Here is a 24066-nt window from a genome sequence, read left to right as displayed (position 1 = left end):
AATTACTTACCTGATTAAATAAAGGCAAATAAGGTGTGTCAATGCTGTGGAGAGGATGGGAGTTGTAGTACGGTTGCTGTCAAGCACAGAAATAGAAGTTGAGAAAACATTAAGAACACCTGCTCTTTCCATGACATAGACTGACCAGGTGAATCCAGGTGAAAGCTATGATCCCTTATTGATGTCACTTGTTAAATCCACTTCAATCAGTGTAGATGAAGGAGAGGAGACAGGTTAAAGAAGGATTTTTAAGCCTTGAGGTGTGGGTTGTGTATATGTTCCATTCATAGGGTGAATGGGCCAGACAAAAGTTTGAAGTGCCTTTGAACGGGGTACGGTAGTAGGAGCAAGAATTTCAGTGCTGCTGGGTTTTTCACGCTCAACAGTTTCCCATGTGCCCACCACCCAAAGCACATCCAGCCAACTTGACACAACCGTGGGAAGATTTGGAGTCAACATGGGCCAGCATCCCTGTAGAACGCTTTCGACACCTTGTAGAGTCCATGCCCCGACAAATTTAGTCTGTTCTGAGGGCAAAATGGGGGTTCAACTCAATATTAGGAAGGTGTTGTTTTGTACACTCAGTGTGTATGTGTGTCTGTTGCTAAGGGACGGAAGAAATACCTTGTTGCTGTGGTGTGAGAATAAAGAGGATGATCTGGTGCTTCTCTTTGAATCCACCTCCACTGCGGCCTTTACCCCATTCATCCAGAGAGGGCCTGCGCTATGGGTCACATAGGCAGGAGGGGGAGGAGAAATGTGCTTTCAGCCAGCTAGTCAGCTAGCTAGTCAGACAGACACGTGTGTGTGTGTGTGTGTGTGTGTGTGTGTGTGTGTGTGTGTGTGTGTGTGTGTGTGTGTGTGTGTGTGTGTGTGTGTGTGTGTGTGTGTGTGTGTGTGTGTGTGTGTGTGTTTACGTACGTGGGGATGAGTGCATCTCCGTCTGTATGTGTGAGTGTGTGCGTGCGTGCACATGTCAGTAAGTATATGTGTGAGTGTGTGTGTGTGTGATTGTATCAGGAGGTGTTCATTATGGGATTCCACTCAGAGCTCCTCTCCGGACTAAGACATGTCATTGCCTTGTCTGTAGAGTAGAGCTATAGCTAACTCACATGCTGCTATTCTATGTCCATGTCTAGGACAGCTACTGTAATAATGGGGCTTTTCCTTCTTGATAAATCTAATTGTTTTCAAGTACCATTTTAACACTGTTTGAATTGCTGATTAAATTAGAATAGATCCAATTGGTACATCTTAAGGAAAATACAAAGAACAATAGAACAAAAATGATATATTGATATCATCATCATCAGCGCATTAACAGTCTGCCTCACTCAAATCACACAAAATGTCTGCCCCCAAAATCAAGTCCCCTCTGATTACAGCTGATCCCTCTCTGCTAGATTCAGGTCTGCCAGGATAGTGGGCCGATCTCTTCAAGGTCAACGATCGGATTAGTGTGTCTTAATGTGTATCAGCTGGGAGGAGACAGGTGTGCTTACGTGAGTGTGTTGCTCTGTCTCTATCCATGGTCCTGAATGCTTCCTTTACATTCTATCTGACACTGATGGCAGGTCCCTAAGGACAGACACACTGCCCTGTCCTGAGCAATCACTCTCCAGTGGTCACTAAGCAGTGTCCTTTTAAAGGGTAGTCTCTAGCTCTCCAGTGGTCACTAGACAGTGTGCTTCTAAAGGGCAGTGTCTATCTACTAGCCATGTCCTGCTCTGTCAGGGTGTCTGTCTCCAAGGTTCACTGTCGGATAATGCAAAGATCAATACATGTACTGACAGATGTCTAATTTTGAACAATGCCCTGACCTGTGCAATCACTTTTAGTAGGCATTAGACAATGCCCCCTTTTAAACGGTACTAGTACCTACTAGCAAGTAGCCATGTCCTGGTCTGTCCCTTTTTAAAGGTTACCAGTATCTAGTAACCATGTCCTGGTCTGTCCCCTTTTAAAGGTTACCAGTATCTAGTAGCTAGTAACCATGTCCTGGTCTGTCCCCTTTTAAAGGTTACCAGTATCTAGTAACCATGTCCTGGTCTGTCCCCTTTTAAAGGTTACCAGTATCTAGTAGCTAGTAACCATGTCCTGGTCTGTCCCCTTTTAAAGGTTACCAGTATCTAGTAACCATGTCCTGGTCTGTCCCCTTTTAAAGGTTACCAGTATCTAGTAGCCATGTCCTGGTCTGTCCCTTTTTAAAGGTTACCAGTATCTAGTAACCATGTCCTGGTCTGTCCCCTTTTAAAGGTTACCAGTATCTAGTAGCTAGTAACCATGTCCTGGTCTGTCCCCTTTTAAAGGTTACCAGTATCTAGTAACCATGTCCTGGTCTGTCCCCTTTTAAAGGTTACCAGTATCTAGTAGCCATGTCCTGGTCTGTCCCCTTTTAAAGGTTACCAGTATCTAGTAACCGTCCTGATCTGTCCCCTTTTAAAGGTTACCAGTATCTAGTAGCTAGTAACCATGTCCTGGTCTGTCCCCTTTTAAAGGTTACCAGTATCTAGTAACCTTGTCCTGGTCTGTCCCCCTTTAAAGGTTACCAGTATCTAGTAACCATGTCCTGGTCTGTCCCCTTTTAAAGGTTACCAGTATCTAGTAGCTAGTAACCATGTCCTGGTCTGTCCCCTTTTAAAGGTTACCAGTATCTAGTAACCATGTCCTGGTCTGTCTCCTTTTAAAGGTTACCAGTATCTAGTAGCCATGTCCTGGTCTGTCCCCTTTTAAAGGTTACCAGTATCTAGTAACCATGCCCTGGCCTGTCCCCCTTTAAAGGTTACCAGTATCTAGTATCTAGTAACCATGTCCTGGTGTAGCCTAGTGGTTAGAGCGTTAGACTAGTAACCATGTCCTGGTGTAGCCTAGTGGTTAGAGCGTTGGACTAGAAACTAGAAGTTTGCAAGATCGAATTCCAGAGCTGACAAGGTAAAAATGTGTCGTTCTTCCTCTGAATAATTAACCCACTGTTCCTAGGCCAGTTAACCCACTGTTCCTACGCCAATTAACCCACTGTTCCTAGGCCAGTTAACCCACTGTTCCTAGGCCAGTTAACCCACTGTTCCTAGGCCAGGTAACCCACTGTTCCTAGGCCAGTTAACCCATTGTTCCTAGGCCAGTTAACCCACTGTTCCTAGACCAGTTAACCCACTGTTCCTAGGCTGTCATTGTAAATAAGAATTTGTTCTTATTTGAATTGCCTAGTTAAATAAAGGTAAAATAAAAAAAAGGTGTCACAACACCAGCTCGAAGTCCGTAACAAAAAGGGAGACAACGTGTGAATAAATAATAACAAAAATATATTTATTGACTGAAGTAACATAAATACAATTAACAATGGTGTAATCAGCAGTGTAAGTGAGTGGCTGCGTGAATAAATGTGATAATGAGGGGTGCTGAAAGGTGCCAAAGCAAGCAAACAAACAAAACAGAAATGCCACAACCAAAAAAAATGCCACAACCAAACTCTATCACTGTGTCTGCATGGAGAGAGTCCCCTCAATGAATGGGGAAGAGGTGTATTTATCCTGGGACACACCCAGGCCCAGGTGTGTCCCATGTTGCTGACGACCCTCCCAGCCCCGCCCACTGACATCCTAATATGGAAAACAAGAGCAAAGAGAAAGAATATGGCAGAAAGAGTGGGACGGGTGTCACAAAGGGTCCCAGAATCTAGTAGCTAGTAGCCATGTCCTGGTCTGTCCCCTTTTAAAGGGTACCAGAATCTAGTAGCTAGTAGCCATGTCCTGGTCTGTCCCCTTTTAAAGGGTACCAGAATCTAGTAGCTAGTAGCCATGTCCTGGTCTGTCCCCTTTTAAAGGGTCCCAGAATCTAGTAGCTAGTAGCCATGTCCTGGTCTGTCCCCTTTTAAAGGGTACCAGAATCTAGTAGCTAGTAGCCATGTCCTGGTCTGTCCCCTTTTAAAGGGTACCAGAATCTAGTAGCTAGTAGCCATGTCCTGGTCAGAGGTGAGATGTCTGATGAGTGGAAGATGAACATTTTTAGATTGTTGTGGTTCATGTTGGACAAGTAAAATCAGTAAACGCTCTGTTAGAAGTTAAGTCTTCCCATAACCCTGTGACATTCTGTTTGCTTCTATCCCTCACATAACGCCTCTATGTTTTACACACCACACTCCCTCTCTCCCAGGAGACAGTTCCAAGAGGAACGCTGGTATAACACTACTGACTAATGCTGTGTACATGTAATGGCAGCACTGATGTTGCAGTAATAAGATAACTGTGAAGTTTCTCACCTCTCTTCCCACGTCTAGTTCTTTGTCCCAAATGGCACTGTATTTCCTAGTGCCCTATGGGCCCTGGTCAAGCAGACTACAGTATATAGGAAATGTGGGGGACATTTGAGATGTGGTTTTGACCTATGTAACGGCTGCACTGATACGGCACTAGACAACTGTAATGTTGTCCTCATCTCTCACTAGTTAACTGTAATGTTGTTGTCATCTCTCACTAGTTAACTATAATGTTGTCCTCATCTCTCACTAGTTAACTGTAATGTTGTCCTCATCTCTCACTAGTTTACTGTAATGTTGTCCTCACCTCTCACTAGTTAACTGTAATGTTGTCCTCATCTCTCACTAGTTATCTGTAATGTTGTCCTCATCTCTCACTAGTTATCTGTAATGTTGTCCTCATCTCTCACTAGTTAACTGTAATGTTGTCCTCACCTCTCACTAGTTAACTATAATGTTGTCCTCATCTCTCACTAGTTAACTGTAATGTTGTCCTCATCTCTCACTAGTTAACTGTAATGTTGTCCTCATCTCTCACTAGTTATCTGTAATGTTGTCCTCATCTCTCACTAGTTATCTGTAATGTTGTCCTCATCTCTCACTAGTTAACTGTAATGTTGTCCTCATCTCTCACTATTTATCTGTAATGTTGTCCTCATCTCTCACTAGTTATCTGTAATGTTGTCCTCATCTCTCACTAGTTAACTGTAATGTTGTCCTCACCTCTCACTAGTTAACTATAATGTTGTCCTCATCTCTCACTAGTTAACTGTAATGTTGTTGTCATCTCTCACTAGTTAACTATAATGTTGTCCTCATCTCTCACTAGTTAACTGTAATGTTGTCCTCATCTCTCACTAGTTTACTGTAATGTTGTCCTCACCTCTCACTAGTTAACTGTAATGTTGTCCTCATCTCTCACTAGTTATCTGTAATGTTGTCCTCATCTCTCACTAGTTATCTGTAATATTGTCCTCACCTCTCACTAGTTAACTGTAATGTTGTCCTCATCTCTCACTAGTTAACTGTAATGTTGTCCTCACCTCTCACTAGTTAACTGTAATGTTGTCCTCATCTCTCACTAGTTATCTGTAATGTTGTCCTCACCTCTCACTAGTTAACTGTAATGTTGTCCTCATCTCTCACTAGTTAACTGTAATGTTGTCCTCACCTCTCACTAGTTAACTATAATGTTGTCCTCATCTCTCACTAGTTAACTGTAATGTTGTCCTCATCTCTCACTAGTTAACTGTAATGTTGTCCTCATCTCTCACTAGTTATCTGTAATGTTGTCCTCATCTCTCACTAGTTATCTGTAATGTTGTCCTCATCTCTCACTAGTTAACTGTAGTGTTGTCCTCATCTCTCACTAGTTATCTGTAATGTTGTCCTCATCTCTCACTAGTTATCTGTAATGTTGTCCTCATCTCTCACTAGTTAACTGTAATGTTGTCCTCACCTCTCACTAGTTAACTATAATGTTGTCCTCATCTCTCACTAGTTAACTGTAATGTTGTCCTCATCTCTCACTAGTTTACTGTAATGTTGTCCTCACCTCTCACTAGTTAACTGTAATGTTGTCCTCATCTCTCACTAGTTATCTGTAATGTTGTCCTCATCTCTCACTAGTTATCTGTAATATTGTCCTCACCTCTCACTAGTTAACTGTAATGTTGTCCTCATCTCTCACTAGTTAACTGTAATGTTGTCCTCACCTCTCACTAGTTAACTGTAATGTTGTCCTCATCTCTCACTAGTTATCTGTAATGTTGTCCTCACCTCTCACTAGTTAACTGTAATGTTGTCCTCATCTCTCACTAGTTAACTGTAATGTTGTCCTCACCTCTCACTAGTTAACTATAATGTTGTCCTCATCTCTCACTAGTTAACTGTAATGTTGTCCTCATCTCTCACTAGTTAACTGTAATGTTGTCCTCATCTCTCACTAGTTATCTGTAATGTTGTCCTCATCTCTCACTAGTTAACTGTAATGTTGTCCTCATCTCTCACTAGTTATCTGTAATGTTGTCCTCACCTCTCACTAGTTAACTGTAATGTTGTCCTCATCTCTAACTAGTTAACTGTAATGTTGTTGTCATCTCTCACTAGTTAACTATAATGTTGTCCTCATCTCTCACTAGTTAACTGTAATGTTGTCCTCATCTCTCACTAGTTTACTGTAATGTTGTCCTCACCTCTCACTAGTTAACTGTAATGTTGTCCTCATCTCTCACTAGTTATCTGTAATGTTGTCCTCATCTCTCACTAGTTATCTGTAATATTGTCCTCACCTCTCACTAGTTAACTGTAATGTTGTCCTCATCTCTCACTAGTTAACTGTAATGTTGTCCTCACCTCTCACTAGTTAACTGTAATGTTGTCCTCATCTCTCACTAGTTATCTGTAATGTTGTCCTCACCTCTCACTAGTTAACTGTAATGTTGTCCTCATCTCTCACTAGTTAACTGTAATGTTGTCCTCACCTCTCACTAGTTAACTGTAATGTTGTCCTCATCTCTCACTAGTTAACTGTAATGTTGTCCTCATCTCTAACTAGTTAAATGTACTGTTGTCCTCACCTCTCACTAGTAATCTGTACTGTTGTCCTCATCTCTCACTAGTTATCTGTAATGTTGTCCTCATCTCTCACTCTAATGTTGTTGTCATCTCTCACTAGTTAACTGTAATGTTGTCCTCATCTCTAACTAGTTAACTGTACTGTTGTCCTCATCTCTAACTAGTTAACTGTAATGTTGTCCTCATCTCTAACTAGTTAACTGTAATGTTGTCCTCACCTCTCACTCGTTAACTGTAATGTTGTCTTCATCTCTCACTAGTTAACTGTAATGTTGTCCTCACCTCTCACTAGTTAAGTCTACTGTTGTCCTCACCTCTCACTAGTTAACTGTACTGTTGTCCTCATCTCTCACTAGTTAACTGTACTGTTGTCCTCATCTCTCACTAGTTAACTGTACTGTTGTCCTCATCTCTAACTAGTTAACTGTAATGTTGTCCTCATCTCTAACTAGTTAACTGTAATGTTGTCCTCACCTCTCACTAGTTAAGTCTACTGTTGTCCTCATCTCTCACTAGTTAACTGTAATGTTGTCCTCACCTCTCACTAGTTAAGTCTACTGTTGTCCTCATCTCTCACTAGTTAACTGTACTGTTGTCCTCATCTCTAACTAGTTAACTGTAATGTTGTCCTCATCTCTCACTAGTTAACTGTAATGTTGTCCTCACCTCTCACTAGTTAAGTCTACTGTTGTCCTCACCTCTCACTAGTTAACTGTACTGTTGTCCTCATCTCTCACTAGTTAACTGTAATGTTGTCCTCACCTCTCACTAGTTAACTGTACTGTTGTCCTCATCTCTCACTAGTTAACTGTAATGTTGTCCTCACCTCTCACTAGTTAACTGTACTGTTGTCCTCATCTCTCACTAGTTAACTGTAATGTTGTCCTCACCTCTCACTAGTTAAGTCTACTGTTGTCCTCATCTCTCACTGGTTAACTGTACTGTTGTCCTCATCTCTAACTAGTTAACTGTAATGTTGTCCTCATCTCTCACTAGTTAACTGTAATGTTGTCCTCACCTCTCACTAGTTAAGTCTACTGTTGTCCTCACCTCTCACTAGTTAACTGTACTGTTGTCCTCACCTCTCACTAGTTAACTGTAATGTTGTCCTCACCTCTCACTAGTTAACTGTACTGTTGTCCTCATCTCTCACTAGTTAACTATAATGTTGTTGTCGTCTCTCTAGATCTATCCAGGTGCAGTGGAGCTGATGCAGGTCATCGAGGAATTCATCCACATCGTTGGCCTGGGCATGAAGGACTTCCACAACGCCTATCTGATGACTGGGAACTTGGGTAAGAACCACAGACAGATCTATTCTCACAGCCCACAGGCCTGGGATGGGAGTCCCACAGCCTTATTTTTCTACACAAACCAGCCACCCAGCTGGGTGAAAGTAAAAATCATCAAATCGATGTTCAACGATCAATCGATCCATGTGTGAATAAACTAAATGATGCTGCTGCTGACTCCCCATGTCAATTCCCCCTCCATCCATCAGTAATCTGGGATAAATTATGCGTGGAGGGGAGGGGAGGGGAAGGAGGGAAGGGAGGAAGGAAGGAAGGAAGGAAGGGTGGAGGCTTAGCCTAACAAACAACCACTAATCAATATGGTTATTTAAAACCTAGCTTGTGATTAACTCCTAAGAAAACACTCACATCCGATGTTCCAATATCAACCATGTCTTCAGTGGGTAGAAACCGTGGTCAGGGTGAATTTACCATAGGATGAATCTCAAGTCTCTAGGTCCATTATTCCAATAGAACCCCCCTATCACAGTTTGAGGTACATTATTCCAATAGAACCCTCCTAACACAGATCTAGATCCAGTATTCCAATAGAACCCTCCTAACACAGATCTAGGTCCAGTATTCCAATAGAACCCTCCTAACACAGATCTAGGTCCAGTATTCCAATAGGACCCTCCTAACACAGATCTAGATCCAGTATTCCAATAGAACCCTCCTAACACAGATCTAGATCCAGTATTCCAATAGAACCCTCCTAACACAGATCTAGGTCCAGTATTCCAATAGAAACCGTGTGGATTGAACCCTCCTAACAAAGATCTAGGTCCAGTATTCCAATAGAAACCGTGTGGGTAGAACCCTCCTAACACAGATCTAGGTCCAGTATTCCAATAGAACCCTCCTAACACAGATCTAGGTCCAGTATTCCAATAGAAACCGTGTGGATAGAACCCTCCTAACACAGATTGAGGTCCAGTATTCCAATAGAAACCGTGTTGATAGAACCCTCCTAACACAGATCTAGGTCCAGTATTCCAATAGAAACCGTGTGGATAGAACCCTCCTAACACAGATTGAGGTCCAGTATTCCAATAGAAACCGTGTTGATAGAACCCTCCTAACACAGATCTAGGTCCTGTATTCCAATAGAAACCGTGTTAATAGAACCCTCCTAACACAGATCTAGGTCCTGTATTCCAATAGAACCCTCCTAACACAGATCTAGGTCCAGTATTCCAATGGAAACCGTGTTAATAGAACCCTCCTAACACAGATCTAGATCCTGTATTCCAATAGAACCCTCCTAACACAGATTGAGGTCCAGTATTCCAATAGAAACCGTGTTGATAGAACCCTCCTAACACAGATCTAGGTCCAGTATTCCAATAGAAACCGTGTGGATAGAACCCTCCTAACACAGATCTAGGTACAGTATTCCAATAGGACCCTCCTAACACAGATCTAGGTCCAGTATTCCAATAGAAACCGTGTTAATAGAACCCTCCTAACATAGATCTAGGTCCAGTATTCCAATAGAAACCGTGTGGATAGAACCCTCCTAACACAGATTTAGGTCCAGTATTCCAATAGAAACCGTGTGGATAGAATCCTCCTAACACAGATCTAGGTTCAGTATTCCAATAAAAACCGTGTTGATAGAACCCTCCTAACACAGATCTAGGTTCAGTATTCCAATAGAAACCTTGTGGGTAGAACCCTCCTAACACAGATTGAGGTCCAGTATTCCAATAGAAACCTTGTGGGTAGAACCCTCCTAACACAGATCTAGGTCCAGTATTCTAATAGAAAACATGTGGATAGAACCCTCCTAACACAGATCTAGGTTCAGTATTCCAATGGAAACCGTGTGGATAGAACCCTCCTAACACAGATTGAGGTCCTGTATTCCAATAGAAACCGTGTGGATAGAACCCTCCTAACACAGCTTGAGGTCCTGTATTCCAATAGAAACCTCCTAACACAGATTGAGGTCCTGTATTCCAATAGAAACCGTGTGGATAGAACCCTCCTAACACAGATCTAGGTCCAGTATTCCAATAGAAACCGTGTTAATAGAACCCTCCTAACACAGATCTAGATCCCATATTCCAATAGAACCCTCCTAACACAGATCTAGGTCCTGTATTCCAATAGAAACCGTGTTAATAGAACCCTCCTAACACAGATCTAGGTCCTGTATTCCAATAGAACCCTCCTAACACAGATCTAGGTCTAGTATTCCAATAGAAACCATGTTAATAGAACCCTCCTACACATAGCACTGTCAGATCTCAGAGGGAAGTTGGAATGGAGATTCTCAGCATATTTGGATGCTATTGGTTGTAATGGCATCCCAGGATATAAACAAATGCACAATACAAAACATCTCCATTGGAGTTCCTCAGATACCTCTCAACATACCACACTCGATAAAACCTTGATGGGTTCTCATGTTTTAAATCGAGTCATCGTAAACACACAGCACTTCTGTCAACCAAAGCCAAGGTCACGTATAATTACACATACCTGTAGATCCTAATGATACTCATGTTAGAAGGACTGTGTCCCAAATGGCAACCTATTCCCTACCCTATTCCTTACATACTGCATTACTTTTGACTAGAGCCCTATGAGCCCTGTTCAAAAGTAGTGCACTATTTAGAGAATAGGGTGCCATTTGGGACGCATACACTTGAAACGTGAAGAAAAAGTGGGCCCTAGAAAGTCAGGATGAATCATAACCTCACCAGAGACTCTTTGTGATGAGAGAAAATGGTCTCTTAATTATGGTTCCTCCTAAGTGCGTCTCAGATGACCTTGTGCGTGTCCTGAGTGGCACCCTATTCCCTGTGTAGTGCACTACTTTTTTTTACCAGGGCCCATAAGGTATCCCATTGGGCTCTGGTCAAATGTAGTAACTTGTATAGAAAATAGGCTGCCATTTGGGGCACAGACCTTATGTGGAAAAAGCATTTATACACACTGGAGCAAACCAAGCATTCCTTTAAAATCTCACTCACTTTTATGCTACTTTTATTTTAAATACGTCTTTCCCTGACAGAAACAGAAAGACATTTGTATCACAGAGTCTATCCCTGACATAAATACTTTCTCTTCACATAATGTTGTAAAAGCTGAAAGAACAAACTGTCTGTTACGTGAATAGACCGATAGATTTCACTTTCAGTGTCTTCTGGTTAAAATAATACTGAGTTGCTAATGGATACTGCCGCAGATAGACAGAATGAACGGATATATAGCCATCTCTGACTGTTGTTAACGTAGGAGATGTCAGAGATATTACAGTCATCTCCTTCACCCTGCTTCCAAGTGGAAGAAAACCAACAGTCGTTTTGATTTACATCTTCTGCCATACATTTTACCAGGACCACAAAGTACAACTAAAAGAGGTAACTAACTAACTCCTATGTTTTGGTCCTGACCACTGTCCTTGGTCCTGACCACTGTCCTTGGTCCTGACCGCTGTCCTTGGTCCTGACCGCTGTCCTCGGTCCTGACCGCTGTCCTCGATCCTGACCGCGGTCCTCGGTCCTGACCTCTGTCCTTGGTCCTGACCACTGTCCTTGATCCTGACCGCAGTCCTCGGTCCTGACCTCTGTCCTCGGTCCTGACCACTGTCCTTGATCCTGACCACGGTCCTCGGTCCTGACCACTGTCCTTGATCCTGACCACGGTCCTCGGACTTGACCGCTGTCCTCGGTCCTGACCGCTGTCCTCGGTCCTGACCACTGCTTGGTTACTGCTTCTTTAATCCTTACTTTCAGGCTGCAGTGCTACCACAATACACTACACACACATACATACACATACACACACAGACAGACAGAGAGAGGGAGAGAGAGAGAGAGAGAGAGAGAGAGAGAGAGAGAGAGAGAGAGAGAGAGAGAGAGAGAGAGAGAGAGAGAGAGAGACAGAGACACATACTACACAGATTGCTTACATCTTGTTGAATAATGTAGCAGCAGTCTCAGTGGTATTTCATTTCCCAGTCAACCACAAACCTACACTACCTTCCTGTCTGGAAGGAAGAATAGAACTATGATCATTATTTATTCATGCAAATTAATACACTTCTGTATTGCGGCGGTTTAGGCATCTCTTGAGGAGACATTCATCCAGAGCTGTGTACAAATACTATTTGAAACCATTTCAAACACTTTTGCTGGGCTTGATTGAACTCATCTGTTGCAATGGAGCCAATAATCACACAAGTACAAACCTCGCCCATTTGGCACTCCAGACCAGCTTAGCAAACGTTGTTTTTCTTTGAAAGATTTCAAATAGTATTTAAACTCAGGTGTGAATTATTCTTTACCGGACTTTACAATGTGACTAACATATAACCCCATTATTACACTGTAGACACACCCAACCCAGACAGGAAGATCACATTTGGTTGAGTTGTCAACTAAACTTGAATTCAATGTGGAATCAACAAAACATTTTTCCATGTCCTTGGTTTTAAGTTAAAAGTGTGGTGAAAAAAAGACAAATAGTCAGCTTAGATACTGGTCTAATTATGTATTCGGGAGATACAGAACAAATTCCCCACAAACGATGCAACGTAGCATTCATTAAGAGACCATTATAACACATTATAATATTCTCTCCACTAGGTGAATTAAGTTAATGGACATGTCCAAAGAGGGTTGAAATGCCTCTGGCTGCATACTAAATAGTACACTTTCCCTTTATAGAGCTCTGGTCATAAGAAGTGCACTATATAATGAATCGGGGACCATTTGGGTTGCAGGCTATACTAATGGCAGGTATTAGCCTCTTTTCTGATTGGGTTGCAGGCTATGCTAATGGGAGGCATTAGTCTCTTCTCTGATTGGGATGCAGGCTACACTAATGGCAGGCATCAGCCTCTTCTCTAATTGGGATGCAGGCTATACTAATGGCAGGCATTAGCCTCTTCTCTGATTGGGATGCAGGCTATGCTAATGTTAGGCATTAGCCTCTTCTCTGATTGGGATGCAGGCTATGCTACTGGGAGGCATTCACCTCTTCTCTGATTGGGATGCAGGCTATGCTAATGAGGCATTCATCTCTTCTCTGGAACCCATTCAGGATTTAAAGAAGGGTATTTTGTGCTGTTCTTGTCAGTTATTTTACACAGTCTAATTTGGCATGAATATATTACTAACTCCATTTTCAATTTATAAGCATTTTTAACATTCATGATAACATGTATAAGCATCTATTAGGGCTTATTCATGAATGCTGTTATAAAATAGAATAGTCTCCCTCTGCCACATCGTGAAGATATTAGTAAATTTTCGATTGGTCAAATTGAAAAGCACTACAGCCACACCCACAAGCCAAAGAGTCTCATCAACTTTTTCAGTCGAGTCACAAAATATTCTTCCTCCTGAGTCCTGGTGAAACAACAACCAAATAAAACCAACAAGAAATATTGATTTGGACATCGCTCTGTCTGTGCACCAACATTATATTTATTGGAGCGAATCACAACACAGCAGCTTGCTTGTTGTTGGCTAGTTCACTTTGATTAAAGAAATGAAAAGTATTTTGCCTCCCAAACGGCACCCTATACAGTGCACTTCTTTTGGCCAGAGCCCTATGGGTCCCTGGTCAATAGTTGTGCACCACATAAGGAATAGGGTGCATTTTGGGACCTAGCCATAGTGTTGCTGATACACTGCCGGTGTTAGCCAAGTGGTGAGCCAAGCAAGCATGAATCTGGCTGGATAAGGTATAGCTGCATCATTTCAGATGTAATTTATAGCAGCCTCCTGACACAGGGATAAATACTCTGCTGTCACCACACACCCATCCTCTGCCCTCTCCCTCTTTTAGTCAAATAACCTTGATTGCAAAAAGCTCTCAACTTCACTGGGAAGATTTCCTTTCCCTCACAATCCAACTGAACATGTGCTGCATCTGTAACTTGAGATGTGTAAAACAAGCACATCTTACCAGAAGCACAATACTTTGATGCAGAACAACTATTGTCAAGAATGATGATGAGGATTCACTGACTCTTGTCTTCAATGTAACCTATCTATGGTGATCACCTACAGGTGTAGGATCTTCATTTATTACCTTTATTTAACTAGGTTAAGAACACATTCTTATTTTCAATGACAGCCTAGGAACAGTGGGTTAACTGCCTGTTCAGGGGCAGAATGACAGATTTGTACCTTGTCAGCTCGGGGGTTTGAACTTGCAACCTTCCGGTTACTAGTCCAACACGCTAACCACTAGGCTACCCTGCCGCCCCAATCGCAGGAAATGCTTTGTGATTTACATACATTTACTGACAACCCACGCTGACACGCATTTATTATCACGTTTCAGGTAAGATCCAAATGCAGACTGTGTTGAAGTAACAATGTTTATTACAGCAACAGGGACAGACAAATGACAGGTCAAGGCAGACAGGTGTCGATAATCCAGAGTAGTGGGGCAAAGGTACAGGACGGAAGGCAGGCTCAAGGTCACGTCAGAGGTTTGTAATTCAGAGTAGGGGCAAAGGTACAGATCGGTAGGAAGGCTCAGGGTCAGGGGCAGGCAGAGTGGTCAGGCAGGCGGGCTCAGCGTCATGGCAGGCAAGGGTCAAAAGCAGGAGGGCGAGAAAAATTGAAACTGGGGAAAAGCAGGCGCTGAGACAAAACGGTTGTTGACTTGACAAACAAGACAAACTGGCAACAGACAAACAGAGAACACAGGTATAAATACACAGGGGATAATGGGAAAGATGGGCAACACCTGGGGGGGATGGGGGGGTGGAGACCATCACAAAGACAGGTGAAACAGATTAGGGCCTGACAGTTATATTAACAGTATCACACTTTTTATGTATCTTACTTTTGGCCAGCGAATTGCTTAACACCTGTGACATCATGGACTAAACATTCAAATCCTGTTGCTGCGGGATTATTATTTTATTATTTTATTATTATTTTGTTGTGACAATACTGGACAAATTAAGATCCTACATCTGTATGATGGTGCACAGTGGTTTGTGTGGATCCATTTGGTAGACAGGAGAGTTTTTCTCAAAGACAATATTAATTTCAGTTTATTTGTTAGTCTTTTCTCAGAAGCATTCTGGAGACCAAAATGATTGCTTTATTTCTTCCTGCCTGGCCCATCCATGGTGTGTAGAGCCCTGTCTATCTAGACTATTACCGGGTAGCTTCCTGAAAGGGCCTTTTCTTCTGCTCCCCTGCTGTGACTCACAATGGGACCAAGTCTAAAGCTGCCACGCCACCACGGTGTGTGTGTGTGTCTCTCAATGCGACCTGTGACTAATACTGTCACCCCATTGTGGCTTCACTCAGCATCTGGTGCTCTGAACTTCCACTCTCTGTGACTGGCATGTCCCATGGTGCTCTGTGATTCCATGCCTGCTGTCGCTCTGATGATACTGCTGACACACAGACACATACTCACACATTCTCTCTCTCTCTCTCTCTCTCTCTCTCTCTCTCTCTCTCGCGCTCTCCTTCCTTCCACACTGTCACACACTAACACACTCCTACAGTCCGTGGAGTTTTGCCAAACTTCCAATTACATTAGAGAGACAAGGAACAATGGTGCTCTGCAGGCTTAGCCCCATCTTCCCCAGACTGAAGGACATCCATGATGGAGTACCATCAGACTGTAGAACCACCATGATGTAGTACCATCAGACTGTAGAAGCACCATGATGTAGTACCATCAGACTGTAGAACCACCATGATGTAGTACCATCAGACTGTAGAACCACCATGATGTAGTACCATCAGACTGAAGGACCACCATGATGTAGTACCATCAGACTGTAGAACCACCAGACTGTAGAACCACCATGATGTAGTACCATCAGACTGTAGAACCACCATGATGTAGTACCATCAGACTGTAGAACCACCATGATGTAGTACCATCAGACTGTAGAACCACCATGATGTAGTACCATCAGACTGTAGAACCACCATGATGTAGTACCATCAGACTGTAGAACCACAATGCTGTAGTACCATCAGACTGTAGAACCACCATGATGTAGTACCATCAGACTGTAGAACCACCATGATGGAGTACCATCAGATTGTAGAACCACCATGATGTAGTACCATCAGACTGTAGAACCACCATGATGGAGTACCATCAGACTGTAGAACCACCATGATGTAGTACCATCAGACTGTAGAACCACCATGATGTAGTACCACCAGACTGTAGAACCACCATGATGGAGTACCATCAGACTGTAGAACCACCATGATGTAGTACCATCAGACTGTAGAACCACCATGATGTAGTACCACCAGACTGTAGAACCACCATGATGGAGTACCATCAGACTGTAGAACCACCATGATGTAGTACCACCAGACTGTAGAACCACCATGATGGAGTACCATCAGACTGTAGAACCACCATGATGGAGTACCATCAGACTGTAGAACCACCATGATGGAGTACCATCAGACTGTAGAACCACCATGATGGAGTACCATCAGACTGTAGAACCACCATGATGGAGTACCATCAGACTGTAGAACCACCATGATGGAGTACCATCAGACTGTAGAACCACCATGATGTAGTACCATCAGACTGTAGAACCACCATGATGGAGTACCATCAGACTGTAGAACCACCATGATGTAGTACCACCAGACTGTAGAACCACCATGATGGAGTACCATCAGACTGTAGAACCACCATGATGTAGTACCATCAGACTGTAGAACCACCATGATGTAGTACCATCAGACTGTAGAACCACCATGATGGAGTACCATCAGATTGTAGAACCACCATGATGGAGTACCATCAGATTGTAGAACCACCATGATGGAGTACCATCAGACTGTATAACCACCATGATGTAGTATACCTTTATTTCAACAAGGAAAACAGACTGAGACCAAGGTCTCTTTTACAGCTGGGTCCTGCGTATACATGTTTACACATACAGGTTAGGTACAATGATTAAGAAACTACACCAGACAAACAAAACCATCACAGATAACACACAAAAATACAACAACAGATTGCATTTACACACAGGTTATTCTACTAACAGGTTATTCTACTAACAGGTTATTCTATTAACAGGTTATTCTACTAACAGGTTATTCCCCTAACAGGTTATTCTACTAACAGGTTATTCTACTAACAGGTTATTCTACTAACAGGTTATTCCCCTAACAGGTTATTCTACTAACAGGTTATTCTACTAACAGGTTATTCTACTAACAGGTTATTCCCCTAACAGGTTATTCCCCTAACAGGTTATTCTACTAACAGGTTATTCTACTAACAGGTTATTCCCCTAACAGGTTATTCTACTAACAGGTTATTCTACTAACAGGTTATTCTACTAACAGGTTATTCTACTAACAGGTTATTCCCCTAACAGGTTATTCCCCTAACAGGTTATTCTACTAACAGGTTATTCCCCTAACAGGTTATTCTACTAACAGGTTATTCTACTAACAGGTTATTCTACTAACAGGTTATTCCCCTAACAGGTTATTCTACTAACAGGTTATTCTACTAACAGGTTATTCTACTAACAGGTTATTCCCCTAACAGGTTATTCCCCTAACAGGTTATTCTACTAACAGGTTATTCTACTAACAGGTTATTCCCCTAACAGGTTATTCTACTAACAGGTTATTCTACTAACAGGTTATTCCCCTAACATGTTATTCCCCTAACAGGTTATTCCCCTAACAGGTTATTCTACTAACAGGTTATTCTACTAACAGGTTATTCTACTAACAGGTTATTCTACTCACAGGTTATTCCCCTAACAGGTTATTCTACTAACAGGTTATTCTATTAACAGGTTATTCTACTAACAGGTTATTCCCCTAACAGGTTATTCTACTAACAGGTTATTCTACTAACAGGTTATTCTACTAACAGGTTATTCTACTAACAGGTTATTCCCCTAACAGGTTATTCCACTAACAGGTTATTCAACTAACATGTTATTCCCCTAACAGGTTATTCTACTAACAGGTTATTCTACTAACAGGTTATTCTACTAACAGGTTATTCCCCTAACAGGTTATTCTACTAACAGGTTATTCTACTAACAGGTTATTCTACTAACAGGTTATTCCCCTAACAGGTTATTCCCCTAACAGGTTATTCTACTAACAGGTTATTCTACTAACAGGTTATTCCCCTAACAGGTTATTCTACTAACAGGTTATTCTACTAACAGGTTATTCTACTAACAGGTTATTCTACTAACAGGTTATTCTACTAACAGGTTATTCTACTAACAGGTTATTCTACTAACAGGTTATTCCCCTAACAGGTTATTCTACTAACAGGTTATTCAACTAACAGCACAAGAACTTGCATTACCCGAAACAGTTACAAGGAATACAAAAATAAAAATGCTCCAATAAATATTTAAAATGAGCAACTTGAGCAAGAGTCCCAAGTTTAAGTTTAGTCTGCAGGCTATTCCATAGGCAAGGAGCGTAAACAGGAAAAGGCAGCCATACCCAACTCTGTGGAAACCGCATGGGCCTCAAGTGTAATCCATGCTTGAGACCTGGTTTTAGGAATTCTAATTCTAATATTGATGAGTGATGATAAATAAGAAGGTAGTTTATTCAGAAGTGCTTTATGGACAAACACGAGAGCATGTTGTTCTCGTCTCACGGACAGCGAAGTCCAACCCACATTTTGAAATAAAACTCAATGGTGAGTTCTGTAGCTAACACCCGTAATAAACCTAAGTGAACAATGATAAGTAGCATCCAGCGATTTAAGTGTTGATGCCGTAGCATGCATGTAGATAATATGTCCATAATCTACAACAGACATAAAAGTAGCTTGCACAATTTGTCTTCTATTTGTAGAGGACAAACATGTCCTGTTTCTATAGAGGAAGACCAGCTTGATTTTTAGTCGTTAACAAAGTTCGTCATTTTAAAAGACAGTTTATCATCCAACCATATCCCTAAGTATTTATATGCAGAGACCTGATTCATTCGAAAACCATCGAAGCTCGTAAGTGCAAGTGTATTTTCAACCAACTTTTTGAACCTATTAAAAGTCATAAAATGTGTTTTCTTTGCAACAAGTTTCAGCTGTATAAAATACCTTTGTAATATCTTAAAATCTGTGTCCAATAGTGATAATGCTTGGTCAGCCGTTGAAGCGATAGAGTACATGACAGATAAACCTATGAAAGAGGCGGCACAGTACTTTGTATTATCTAGGGTATTAGTAATATCATTTACAACACGTACAGTGGCCGTAATAGTACTGTGTTTAGGTCTAAAGCCAGATTGATTACTAGAAAGAGTATTGTTAATAGTTTAAAAAGATTGTAGTTGCCTATTCACCAGTGACTCTAGACGTTTAGCCAAACAGGAGAGCTTAGAGATGGGCCGGTAATTATCCAACTCACTACCATCGCCTCCCTTGAGGAGTGGTAAAGCAAAGCTGTTTTCCAAGATTAAGGAATCTTTCCTACGACAAATGTTTGATTAAAGATGCGTCACTACACCAGCAGTAATAGGTGCCACACACTTGAGTAAATATGGATCACTACACCAGCAATAATAGGTGCCACACACTTGAGTAAATATGGATCACTACACCAGCAATAATAGGTGCCACACACTTGAGTAAATATGGATCACTACACCAGCAGTGATAGGTGCCACACACTTGAGTTAATATGGATCACTACACCAGAAATAATAGGTGTCACACACTTGAGTTAATATGGATCCAGATTGCCAGAGTCAAATGGTTTCTTATAATCTATAGCAGATAGTGTAGATAAGACCTCATCTTCTGTGACTTTTTGAAAATGAAAAACTGTCTTACTGTTTTCCACATCAGCTGAAGGCCGAGGGACTGAAACAATAGAGCGGTACGGATCATGTTGGACATTTATTCTTTCAAAAGAAAAGCAGCAGAAATAAAATGCTTATTAAAAACATCACAAATTTCAGTTCGGTCCCTGATGATCCCAGATTCTGATGTAATTTGCTTTGGCAGGGAAGTCAAGGAGTTTCCTCAAGCAGTACCATCTGACTGTAGTAGCATCAGACTGTAGAACCACCATGCTGTAGTACCATCTGACTGTAGTAGCATCAGACTGTAGAACCACCATGCTGTAGTACCATCTGACTGTAGTACCATCAGACTGTAATACCACCATGCTGCAGTACAATCAGACTGCAGTACCACCAGACTGTAATACCATCAGACTGTAGTACCACCAGACTGTAGTACCAACAGATTGTAGTACCACCAGACTGTAGTATCATCAGATTGTAGTACCATAAGAATGTAATACCATCAGACTGTAGTCCCACCAGACTGTAATACCATCAGACTGTAGTACCATCAGACTGTAGTACCATCAGACTGTAATACCACCATGCTGCTGTACAATCAGACTGCAGTACCACCAGACTGTAATACCATCAGACTGTAGTACCACCAGACTGTAGTACCATCAGATTGTAGTACCACCATGCTGCAGTACAATCAGACTGTAGTACCATAAGAATGTAATACCATCAGACTGGAGTACCATCAGACTGTAGTACCATCAGATTGTAGTACCACCATGCTGTAGTACCACCAGACTATAGTACCATCAGACTGTAGTACCACCAGACTATACTTCCATCAGACTGTAGTACCACATTGCTGTAGTACCATAAGAATGTAATACCATCAGACTGTAGTACCACCCGACTGTAGTACCATAAGAATGTAGTAACATCAGACTGTAGTACCACCAGACTGTAGTACCACCAGACTGTAGTTCCCTCAGACTGTAGTACCACCATGCTGTAGTACCAACAGACTGTAATACCACCAGACTGTAATACCACCAGACTATAGTACCATCAGACTGTAGTACCGTCAGACTGTAGTACCACCAGACTGTAATACCACCAGACTATAGTACCATCAGACTGTAGTACCATCAGACTGTGCTTCTACACCTGCATTGCTTGCTGTTTGGGGTTTTAGGCTGGGTTTCTGTACAGCACTTTGAGATATCAGCTGATGTACGAAGGGCTATATAAAAAAATAAATAATTTGAATTTAGTATCACCAGAAGGTAGTACCACCCGACTGTAAAACCATCAGACTGCAGTACCAGCAGATTGTAATAGCATCAGACTGCAGTACCATCGGACTATAATACCACCAGACTGTAATACCACCAGACTGTAGTACCACCATGCTGTAGTACCACCAGACTGTAATACCATCAGACTGTAATACCACCAGACTGTAGTACAGACTGTAATACCATCAGACTGTACTACAGTCAGACTGTAATACCATCAGACTGTAATACCATCAGACTGCAGTAACACCAGACTGTCATCAACCCCCTGGTGTAGGGTTAGGACTGGGGCTAGGACCATGTCATCAACCCCCTGGTGTAGGGTTAGGACTGGGGCTAGGACCATGTCATCAACCCCCTGGTGTAGGGTTAGGACTGGGGCTAGGACCATGTCATCAACCCCTTGGTGTAGGGTTAGGACTGGGGCTAGGACCATGTCATCAACCCCTTGGTGAAGGGTTAGGACTGGGGCTTGGACCATGTCATCAACCCCCTGGTGTAGGGTTAGGACTGGGGCTAGGACCATGTCATCAACCCCTTGGTGTAGGGTTAGGACTGGGGCTAGGTCCATGTCATCAACCCCTTGGTGCAGGGTTAGGACTGGGGCTAGGACCATGTCATCAACCCCTTGGTGAAGGGTTAGGACTGGGGCTTGGACCATGTCATCAACCCCCTGGTGTAGGGTTAGGACTGGGGCTTGGACCATGTCATCAACCCCTTGGTGTAGGGTTAGGACTAGGGCTAGGACCATGTCATCAACCCCCTGGTGTAGGGTTAGGACTGGGGCTAGGACCATGTCATCAACCCCTTGGTGTAGGGTTAGGACTGGGGCTAGGACCATGTCATCAACCCCTTGGTGTAGGGTTAGGACTAGGGCTAGGACCATGTCATCAACCCCTTGGTGTAGGGTTAGGACTAGGGCTAGGACCATGTCATCAACCCCTTGGTGTAGGGTTAGGACTAGGGCTAGGACCATGTCATCAACCCCTTGGTGTAGGGTTAGGACTAGGGCTAGGACCATGTCATCAACCCCTTGGTGTAGGGTTAGGACTAGGGCTAGGACCATGTCATCAACCCCTCGGTGTAGGGTTAGGACCGTTAGCTCTGTAGGACAGCAGAGATGCAGTGTAATGATAAAGTAGGTGTTGATATAGATTACCTCTCCAGCTTTGGTCAACTTTAAATCAGATCTTTGATTTTGGTGTGTCAGTGTTGCACAGTTTACATTCATGATTGATGTGTTGTACAGTCTACAGTCATGTCTGAGTGTTGTACAGTCTACGGTCATGTCTGAGTGTTGTACAGTCTACAGTCATGTCTGAGTGTTGTACAGTCTACAGTCATGTCTGAGTGTTGTACAGTCTACAGTCATGTCTGAGTGTTGTACAGTCTACAGTCATGTCTGAGTGTTGTACAGTCTACAGTCATGTCTGAGTGTTGTACAGTCTACAGTCATGTGTGAGTGTTGTACAGTCTAGTCATGTGTGAGTGTTGTACAGTCTACAGTCATGTGTGAGTGTTGTACAGTCTACAGTCATGTGTGAGTGTTGTACAGTCTACAGTCATGTCTGAGTGTTGTACAGTCTAGTCATGTCTGAGTGTTGTACAGTCTACAGTCATGTGTGAGTGTTGTGCAGTCTAGTCATGTGTGAGTGTTGTACAGTCTACAGTCATGTCTGAGTGTTGTACAGTCTACAGTCATGTCTGAGTGTTGTACAGTCTACAGTCATGTCTGAGTGTTGTACAGTCTACAGTCATGTCTGAGTGTTGTATAGTCTACATTCATGTGTGAGTGTTGTACAGTCTACAGTCATGTCTGAGTGTTGTACAGTCTACAGTCATGTCTGAGTGTTGTGCAGTCTAGTCATGTGTGAGTGTTGTACAGTCTACAGTCATGTGTGAGTGTTGTACAGTCTACAGTCATGTGTGAGTGTTGTACAGTCTACAGTCATGTCTGAGTGTTGTACAGTCTACAGTCATGTCTGAGTGTTGTACAGTCTACAGTCATGTCTGAGTGTTGTACAGTCTACAGTCATGTCTGAGTGTTGTACAGTCTACAGTCATGTCTGAGTGTTGTACAGTCTACAGTCATGTGTGAGTGTTGTACAGTCTACAGTCATGTCTGAGTGTTGTACAGTCTACAGTCATGTCTGAGTGTTGTACAGTCTACAGTCATGTCTGAGTGTTGTACAGTCTACAGTCATGTGTGAGTGTTGTACAGTCTACAGTCATGTCTGAGTGTTGTACAGTCTACAGTCATGTCTGAGTGTTGTACAGTCTACAGTCATGTCTGAGTGTTGTACAGTCTACAGTCATGTCTGAGTGTTGTACAGTCTACAGTCATGTCTGAGTGTTGTACAGTCTACAGTCATGTCTGAGTGTTGTACAGTCTACAGTCATGTGTGAGTGTTGTACAGTCTACAGTCATGTGTGAGTGTTGTACAGTCTACAGTCATGTCTGAGTGTTGTACAGTCTACAGTCATGTGTGAGTGTTGTACAGTCTACAGTCATGTGTGTTAGTGTTGTACAGTCTACAGTCATGTGTGAGTGTTGTACAGTCTACAGTCATGTGTGAGTGTTGTACAGTCTACAGTCATGTCTGAGTGTTGTACAGTCTACAGTCATGTGTGAGTGTTGTACAGTCTACAGTCATGTGTGAGTGTTGTACAGTCTACAGTCATGTCTGAGTGTTGTACAGTCTACAGTCATGTGTGAAAGCTTTTGATATGAAGTAGAATGGAAGTAGATTACAAACATATTATTTTGATTAGGAATGTATTCATTCTTTATTATGAAAATGAACATAGTTTGGGTGTGATGCCTTCCTTCATGGTTTGAAATGCTTTTGAGACAAACAAACAATGTA

General features: G+C 42.3%; 1 protein-coding gene across 10 annotated transcripts in view; it reads left to right on the top strand.

The window, feature by feature from the left end:
• adgrb3 (adhesion G protein-coupled receptor B3) overlaps positions 1-24066 on the top strand; it is a 335139-nt gene that overhangs the window by 173817 nt on the left and 137256 nt on the right. For all 10 annotated transcript variants that reach the window (XM_036960949.1, XM_036960951.1, XM_036960942.1 and 7 more), the window contains one exon: positions 8019-8127. In XM_036960949.1, the coding sequence (XP_036816844.1) occupies positions 8019-8127 (109 nt within the window). The remainder of the gene's footprint in view (positions 1-8018; positions 8128-24066) is intronic.

The sequence above is a fragment of the Oncorhynchus mykiss genome, chromosome 23 (genome assembly GCF_013265735.2).
Source record: "Oncorhynchus mykiss isolate Arlee chromosome 23, USDA_OmykA_1.1, whole genome shotgun sequence".
Taxonomy (NCBI): domain Eukaryota; kingdom Metazoa; phylum Chordata; class Actinopteri; order Salmoniformes; family Salmonidae; genus Oncorhynchus; species Oncorhynchus mykiss.
This window is presented reverse-complemented; position numbering and strand designations above follow the sequence as displayed.